Consider the following 9929-nt stretch of genomic DNA (forward strand, 5'->3'; position numbering starts at 1 on the left):
GCTCATTCATATAACTCATAACAACTGATGTACACACCACACAGGTGTGACTACTATGTGCTCATTCATATAACTCATAACAACTGATGTACACACCACACAGGTGTGACTACAATGTGCTCATTCATATAACTCATAACAACTGATGTACACACCACACAGGTGTGACTACAATGTGCTCATTCATCTAACTCATAACAACTGATGTACACACCACACAGGTGTGACTACAATGTGCTCATTCATATAACTCATAACAACTGATGTACACACCACACAGGTGTGACTACAATGTGCTCATTCATCTAACTCATAACAACTGATGTACACACCACACAGGTGTGACTACAAAAACTGCCATACGGCGGAGGTGACAGGGTCCAAAATAACCCACCCAGTCACCACAGAGACGTGTTGTCATGACATTCCGAGAAGTGTAACCGTAGAGACAGAAATGACATGCAGTCAGGAAGTAACTACAAACCCCAAAAGCAGTGAAGTTGTCACGTTGTGTAAATGGTAAATAAAAAGAGAATACAACAAATCCTTCTCAACTTATATTCAATTGAATAGACTGCAAAGACAAGATATTTAACATTCCAACTGGAAAACGTTGTTATTTTTTTAAATATTAGCTCAGTTGGAATTTGATGCCTGCAACATGTTTCAAAAAAGCTGGCACAAGTTGCAAAAAAGAGTGAGAAAGTTGAGGAATGCTCATCAAAGACTTTTTTGGAACATCCCACAGGTGAACAGGCTAATTGGGAACAGGTGGGTGCCATGATTGGGTATAAAAGCAGCTTCCTTAAAATGCTCAGTCGTTCACAAACAAGGACGGGGCGAGGGTCACCACTTTGTCAACAAATGCCTGAGCAAATTGTTTTAAGAACAACATTTCTGCATCAAAAAGCCACATCGGTGTGTAAAGGATATCACCACATGGGCTCAGGAACACTTCAGAAAACCACTGTCAGTAACTACAGTTGGTCACTACATCTGTAAGTGCAAGTTAAAACTATACTGTGCAAAGTGAACGCCATTTATCAACAACACCCAGAAACGCCGCCGGCTTCGCTGGGCCCGAGCTCATCTAAGATGGACTGATGCAAAGTGGGAAAGTGTTCTGTGATCTGACGAGTCCACATTTCAAATTGTTTTGGAAACTGTGGACGTCGTCCACCCGGACTGTTCTAGGGTGAAAAGGCAGCATGTGTGATGGTATGGGGGTGTATTAGTGGCCAAGACATGGGTAACTTACACATCTGTGAAGGCACCATTCATGCTGAAAGGTACATACAGCTTTTGGAGCAACATATGTTGCCATCCAAGCAATGTTGTTATGGACGCCCCTGCTTATTTCAGTAAGACAATGCCAAGCCAAAAAAGAACAAAGTTTCTCAGTGTGAACATGAAATATCTTGTCTTTGCAGTCTATTCAATTGAATATAAGTTGAAAAGGATTTGTTGTAATCTCTTTTTATTTACCATTTACACAACCTGACAACTTCACTGCTTTGGTATTTAGTTTGCCTGTAAAGAGAACTCTACATGGACATGTTGTATATAAAAAGGTATATATAAATGACATTTTATGAAAAAATGTAGTACAATGACATCCGGGGACATTCTGCGGGGTTTGGGAGCGAGGTGCACACAACTAGTGGACACCACAGCTCTAAAGAGACTAAGCTCCTCATGGGAAGCGAGGAAACTGTGACTCAGTTCATTCTTCTGTGTGCAGGTGAATGACAAGCAACAGGCCATGGAGGGCGAGCACGAGAAGATGAAGACCCTGAAGCAACTCTTGCAAGTAGGACTCGGGAGTTCCTTTCCATTTGGGTGGTACATCTTTTTGTGATGCACCATTCCATACATGGCTTACCACGCCATTCAAAAACGCCATATTTTGAAAACCGAATGAATCGATACGATTTGTTGTAGTGTAAGAACGAGAGTCAACACTTTGTAAGAAGGATTTTATTCCATGGTCATACTTGCCAACCTGGGGACCTCCAAATTCGGGAGATTTGGGGGGGGGGGGGGTCCGGGGTTAAGGGGGGAGGAGTATATTTATAGCTAGAATTCACTGAAATTTAAGTATTACTTATATTTATATATATTTATATATATATATATAAATAAAATAAATACTTGACTTTCAGTGAATTTTAGCTATATATATATATATATATATATATATATATATATATATATATATATATATAAATAGCCATATATATACAAACCCCGTTTCCATATGAGTTGGGAAATGGTGTTAGATGTAAATATAAACGGAATACAATGATTTGCAAATCCTTTTCAAGCCATATTCAGTTGAATATGCTACAAAGACAACATATTTCATGTTCAAACTCATAAACATTTTTTTTTTTGCAAATAATCATTATCTTTAGAATTTGATGGCAGCAACACGTGCCAAAGAAGTTGGGAAAGGTGGCAATAAATACTGATAAAGTTGAGGAATGCTCATCAAACACTTATTTGGAACATCCCACAGGTGTGCAGGCTAATTGGGAACAGGTGGGTGCCATGATTGGGTATAAAAGTAGATTCCATGAAATGCTCAGTCATTCACAAACAAGGATGGGGCGAGGGTCACCACTTTGTCAACAAATGCCTGAGCAAATTGTTGAACAGTTTAAGAACAACCTTTCTCGAGCAGCTATTGCAAGGAATTTAGGGATTTCACCATCTACGCTCCGTAATATCATCAAAGGGTTCAGAGAATGTGGAGAAATCACTGCAGGTAAGCAGCTAAGCCCGTGACCTTCCATCCCTCAGGCGGTACTGCATCAACAAGCCACATCAGTGTGTAAAGGATATCACCACATGGAACACTTCAGAAACCCACTGTCAGTAACTACAGTTGGTCGCTACATCTGTAAGTGCAAGTTAAAACTCTCCTATGCAAGGCGAAAACCGTTTATCAACAACACCCAGAAACGCCGTCGGCTTCGCTGGGCCTGAGCTCATCTAAGATGGACTGATACAAAGTGGAAAAGTGTTCTGTGGTCTGACGAGTCCACATTTCAAATTGTGTTTGGAAACTGTGGACGTCGTGTCCTCCGGACCAAAGAGGAAAAGAACCATCCGGATTGTTCTAGGCGCAAAGTGTAAAAGGCAGCATGTGTGATGTTATGGGGGTGTATTAGTGGCCAAGACATGGGTAACTTACACATCTGTGAAGGCACCATTAATGCTGAAAGGTACATACAGCTTTTGGAGCAACATATGTTGCCATCCAAGCAACGTTACCATGGACGCCCCTGCTTATTTCAGCAAGACAATGCCAAGCCACGTGTTACATCAACGTGGCTTCATAGTAAAAGAGTGCGGGTACTAGACTGGCCTGCCTGTAGTCCAGACCTTGAAAATGTGTGGCACCTGCAATGTGAGAAGGGAGACCCCCGGACTGTTGAACAACTTAAGCTGTACATCAAGCAAGAATGGGAAATAATTCCACTTCAAAAATGTGTCTCCTCACTTCCCAAACCAAAACTGAGTGTTGTTCAAAGGAAAGGCCATGTAACACAGTGGTGAACATGCCCTTTCCCAACTACTTTGGCACGTGTTGCAGCCATGAAATTCTAAGTTAATTATTATTTGCAAAAAAAAAAAAAAAGTTTATGAGTTAGAACATGAAATATGTTGTCTTTGTAGCATATTCAACTGAATATGGCTTGAAAAGGATTTGCAAATCATTGTATTCCGTTTATATTTACATCTAACACCATTTCCCAACTCATATGGAAACAGGGTTTGTATATACATATATATATATATATATATATATTTGAAGGAGCATAGGTATGGGCAGTGTAATATTCTGGGTTGGAGTCAATAACCAGACGAGGTGACGAAGTTACGTCTCTTTACTTCATACTTCAGAACCGACTCCCACACTTGCCGTCAGGGTGCGCTATACAACGTAAACCGTTGGCCAACCAAAAAGTAACCACAGAACACTATACAGTATAATGTTCTGTGGTTACTTTTTGGTTGGCCAACCAGACGTGACGACAGGCTGTCCTCACTCAGGTCCGCACGGACCTGGAGGGGGCGTGCCTTAAAGGCCTACTGAAATTATTTTTTTTTATTTCAAAGGGGATAGCAGATCCATTCTATGTGTCATACTTGATCATTTCATCATATTGCCATATTTTTGCTGAAAGGATTTAGTAGAGAACATCGACGATAAAGTTTGCAACTTTTGGTCGCTGATTAAAAAAAGCCTTGCCTGTACCGGAAGTAGCGTGACGTCACAGGTTGAAAGGCTCCTCACATTTCCCCATTGTTTACACCAGCAGCGAGAGCGATTCGGACCGAGAAAGCGACGATTACCCCATTAATTTGAGCCAGGATGAAAGATTTGTGGATGAGGAACGTGAGAGTGAAGGACTAGAGTGCAGTACAGGACGTATCATTTTTCGCTCTGACCGTAACTTAGGTACAAGCTGGCTCATTGGATTCCACACTCTCTCCTTTTTCTATTGTGGATCACGGATTTGTATTTTAAACCACCTGGGATACTATATCCTCTTGAAAATGAGAGTCGAGAACGCGAAATGGACATTCACAGTGACTTTTATCTCCACAACAATACATCGGCGAAGCTCTTTAGCTACTGAGCTAACGTGATAGCATCTGGCTCAAATGCAGATAGAAACAAAAGAAATAAGCCCCTGACTGGAAGGATAGACAGAAGATCAACAATACTATTAAACCATGGACATGTAACTACACGGTTAATGCTGTGCCGCCTGGCGAAGCTTAACAATGCTGTTGCTAACGACGCCATTGAAGCTAACTTAGCTACGGGACCTCACAGAGCTATGCTAAAAACATTAGCTATCCACCTACGCCAGCCAGCCCTCATCTGCTCATCAACACCCGTGCTCACCTGCGTTCCAGCGATCGACGGAGCGACGAAGGACTTCACCCGATCATCGATACGGTCGGCGGCTAGCGTCGGATAGCGCGTCTGCTATCCAAGTCAAAGTCCTCCTGGTTGTGTTGCTGCAGCCATCCGCTAATACACCGATCCCACCTATGCACGACAACACCCATAGACACCATCCATCCATCCATCCATTTTCTACCGCTTATTCCCTTTGGGGTCGCGGGGGGCGCTGGAGCCTATCTCAGCTGCATTCGGGCGGAAGGCGGGGTACACCCTGGACAAGTCGCCACCTCATCCCATAGACACATTTATCTTTAAACCTGCCATATGTAATAATGTGGCCAGAAATGGTACTGCAATCACAACCCTAGTTTCCATAGCAACCGTATTCCTCTTTGACGCGTCCAAACTTTGTCTCTGTCTCAACCCAGGAGAGCCACGACCAGGGGGAGCGTCTGGGGGCCGCCCTGGAGGAGGAAAGGAAGACCAGCCATGATAGAGGAGTCACAGCTGAAGGACTGGAGGCCAAGCTGAGGGACCTGGAGGAGAACTTGAGACGGGCGCAGCAGGAGGGGAGGAGAGAGGCGGGAAAACGACGGAGGAAAGATGAGGAGGCCGAGCAGGTGAGGACCGATGAGGAGGAGGAGAAGACAGAGCAGGAAAGCACCTATACGGTGGAGCAATGGACCACAGACGACGAAGAGGAGCAGGAGAGGACATATGAGGAGGAGCAATGGAAGACAGAGGAGGAGGAGAAGACGGAGCATGGGAGGACATATGAGGAGGAGCAATGGAAGACAGAGGAGGAGGAGAAGACCGAGCAGGAAAGGACCTATATGGTGGAGCAATGGAAGACAGAGGAGGAGGAGAAGACGGAGCAGGGGAGGACCAATGAGGAGGAGCAATGGAAGACCGAGGAGGAGGAGAAGACCGAGCAGGAAAGGACCTATACGGTGGAGCAATGGACGACAGACGATGAAGAGGAGGAGGAGACGGAGCAGGGGAGGACCTATGAGGAGGAGCAATGGAAGACCGAGGAGGAGGAGAAGACGGAGCAGGGGAGGACTTATGAGGAGGAGCAATGGAAGACAGAGCAGCAGGAGAAGACGGAGCAGGAGAGGCCAGATGTGAATGAGGCAGATGTTGAGAGGTGTGTGGAGGAGGTGCAGGAACAGTCCCCAACCAGAAGCAGCACGGAGGACATGAGGAGGCGAGACATGCAAAAGGAGGCTGAGGTTAGGTTCCTGTTATCCACTGTAAAATATGGAGAGGTGGTGATGTAAAATATGGAGAGGTGGTGATGTTGTTCTCCCACAGGTGCTGGTGTCCACCATGAGGACAGAGGAGAGCAAGGAGGACCTGCAACAAAGCAAAAGGGATCCCAACCACTTCCTGCTGTCCTTGGACCATTCCTTCCGTCAGGCACATAGTCCTGCAGGGGGCGGGGCTAAAGGCTTGCTATTTCAGTGTTGTGTGGCCCACCTGGAACTGAAACTAGAGCGAGCCCAGAAGAGAATCCATCACCTGAAGGAGAAGAACAAGAAAGTGAAGACTGAGAGAGATATACTGAGACAGGTACACACACACACACACACACACACACACACACACACACACACACACGCACACACACACACACACACACTGCTGTTACTTGAGTTCAATGAAGACACCAATTCAAGTGTTTTTGGATGGAACATCATTCAACTTTTTCACCTTTGCATTGAAACTATAATCATTAATGACAATTTAATATAATTTAATATAATCATTAATGACAATTTAATATAATCATTAATGACAATTTAATATAATTTAATATAATCATTAATGACAATTTAATATAATCATTAATGACAATTTAATATAATTTAATATAATCATTAATGACAATTTAATATAATCATTAATGACAATTTAATATAATCATTAATGACAATTTAATATAATGTAATATAATCATTAATGACAATTTAATATCATCATTAATGACAATTTAATATAATTTAATATAATCATTAATGACAATTTAATATAATGTAATATAATCATTAATGACAATTTAATATAATTTAATAGAATTATTAATGACAATTTAATATAATCATTAATGACAATTTAATATAATGTAATATAATCATTAATGACAATTAACCTTCTACCATCCTAGTCACGTCCGTTGTGTCCTTGGGCAAGACACTTCACCCTTGCTCCTGATGGGTGCTGGTTAGCGCCTTGCATGGCAGCTCCCTCCATCAGTGTGTGAATGTGTGTGTGAATGGGTGAATGTGGAAATACTGTCAAAGCGCTTTGAGTACCTTGAAGGTAGAAAAGCGCTATACAAGTATAACCTATTTATCATTTATTAATTTAATATATTTTAATATAATCATTAATGACAATTTAATATATTTTAATACAATCATTAATGACAATTTAATATATTTTAATACAATCATTAATGACAATTGCATACACTCAACAACAAAGTGTGCTCGGGCTCCATCTACAATCACTTGATTCAAGTACACTGATTTATTTTCAGTCTTCCTGTTCAAACTGTGTGTAATGTTAGTGGCCGGAAAAAATTAACTATACCTGTTAAAGAAAACATGCCTTGTTTTTAATGAATACTTATGTCTACTACGCTACTGTATTTAATGTTGTCATTATGGTGGTGCTTAATGAATACTTTGGTCTACTACACTACTGTATTTAATGTTGTCATTATGGTGGTACTTAATGAATACTTAGGTCTACTACACTACTGTATTTAATGTTGTCATGATGGTGGTACTTAATGAATACTTAGGTCTACTACACTACTGTATTTAATGTTGTCATTATGGTGGTACTTAATGAATACTTAGGTCTACTACACTACTGTATTTAATGTTGTCATGATGGTGGTACTTAATGAATACTTAGGTCTACTACACTACTGTATTTAATGTTGTCATTATGGTGGTACTTAATGAATACTTAGGTCTACTACACTACTGTATTTAATGTTGTCATTATGGTGGTACTTAATGAATACTTAGGTCTACTACACTACTGTATTTAATGTTGTCATTATGGTGGTACTTAATGAATACTTAGGTCTACTACACTACTGTGTTAATGTTGGGTGCGTGTGTATGTATGTATGTATGTGTGTGTGTGTTAACGTGTATGTGTGTGTCTGTATGTATGTATGTATGTGTGTTTATGTGTATGTATGTATGTGTGTCTGTCTGTATATATGTATGTATGTATATGTGTATGTATGTATGTCTGTGCGTATGTATGTATGTATGTATACGTGCATGTATGAATGTGTGTGTGTATACATGTATGTATATATGTATGTATGTATGTCTGTGTATGTATGTATGTATGAGTAAGTGTGTGTGTATGTGTGTGTGTGTGTGTATGTATGTATGTGTGTACGTACGTATGTGTATGTGTGTACGTATGTGTGTATGTATATACCTGGAGCACCCTACGCACTGCCCTCCACCAGGCGGCTGTGGAGTCTATAGGGTACACCAGAAGCCGACATCAAGACTGGTTTGACAATAGTGCGCCAGGAATCTATGACCTGCTTCAGGCAAAAGACAAGGCCTTTGCAGCTCACCTATCAAACTCTCAATCCACCGTCCTGAAGGCTCAGCTCATCCGCCTCAGAAGTGAAACCCAGTGCACCCTCAGAGCCATGGAGAACGACTGGTGGACCCAGAAGGCCCGCGAAATACAACATCACGCAGACACCAACAACTCTCATGCCTTCTACAACTCCATCAAGACCATCTATGGCCCACAGAAGAAGAACATCACCCCAGTTAGATCAGCTGACGACACCATCTACAAGGACAAACAACAGATCCTGGACAGATGGGCTGAGCACTTCAGGGTACTGCTGAACACCACAAACCCTGTACAGACAGACATACTCTCTGATCTCCCATGCCTGCCCCCTGTAGACTCGCTGGACTCCTCGCCCAGCTTCTCAGAGGTACTCAAGGCCATCAAGGGTCTAAAAAACAACAAGAGCCCAGGCCTTGACGAGATCCCGAGAGAAATCTTGAAGCACGGTGGATATCTCCTGCACCGCAGAATGCACCAGCTGATCACTGCCATCTGGTCGTCTGAAGTCATCCCGCAAGATTGGAAGGATGCTAACATCATAACGATCTATAAGCGCAAAGGCGACAAAGCAGACTGCGGCAACAGCAGAGGTATCTCCCTACTATCCGCAGCTGGGAAGGTGCTAGCAAGGATCATGTTACATCAAGTAGCAACTCCATCCATCCATCCATCCATCTTCTTCCGCTTATCCGAGGTCGGGTCGCGGGGGCAGCATCCTAAGCAGGGAAACCCAGACTTCCCTCTCCCCAGCCACTTCGTCCAGCTCTTCCCGGGGGATCCCGAGGCGTTCCCAGGCCAGCCGGGAGACATAGTCTTCCCAACGTGTCCTGGGTCTTCCCCGTGGCCTCCTACCGGTCGGACGTGCCCTAAACACCTCCCTAGGGAGGCATTCGGTTGGCATCCTGACCAGATGCCCGAACCACCTCATCTGGCTCCTCTCCATGTGGAGGAGCAGCGGCTTTACTTTAAACTCTCCCCGGATGGCAGAGCTTCTCACCCTATCTCTAAGGGAGAGCCCCGCCACCCGGCGGAGGAAACTCATTTCGGCCGCTTGTACCCGTGATCTTGTCCTTTCGGTCATAACCCAAAGCTCATGACCATAGGTGAGGATGGGAATGTAGATCGACTGGTAAATTGAGAGCTTTGCCTTCCGGCTCAGCTCCTTCTTCACCACAACGGATCGATACAGCGTCCGCATTACTGAAGACGCCGCACCAATCCGCCTGTCGATCTCACGATCCACTCTTCCCTCACTCGTGAACAAGACTCCGAGGTACTTGAACTCCTCCACTTGGGGCAGGGTCTCCTCCGCAACCCGGAGATGGCACTCCACCCTTTTCCGGGCGAGAACCATGGACTCGGACTTGGAGGTGCTGAT

The 9929-nt window shown here is 43.4% G+C and overlaps 1 protein-coding gene across 4 annotated transcripts in view; it reads left to right on the top strand.

The window, feature by feature from the left end:
• Positions 1–9929, top strand: part of si:dkey-230p4.1 (trichohyalin) — a 40420-nt gene that overhangs the window by 27699 nt on the left and 2792 nt on the right. For all 4 annotated transcript variants that reach the window (XM_062068740.1, XM_062068743.1, XM_062068742.1 and 1 more), the window contains 3 exons: positions 1742–1810; positions 5353–6156; positions 6239–6496. In XM_062068740.1, the coding sequence (XP_061924724.1) occupies positions 1742–1810; positions 5353–6156; positions 6239–6496 (1131 nt within the window). The remainder of the gene's footprint in view (positions 1–1741; positions 1811–5352; positions 6157–6238; positions 6497–9929) is intronic.

The sequence above is a fragment of the Entelurus aequoreus genome, linkage group LG14 (assembly GCF_033978785.1).
Source record: "Entelurus aequoreus isolate RoL-2023_Sb linkage group LG14, RoL_Eaeq_v1.1, whole genome shotgun sequence".
Lineage (NCBI taxonomy): Eukaryota > Metazoa > Chordata > Actinopteri > Syngnathiformes > Syngnathidae > Entelurus > Entelurus aequoreus.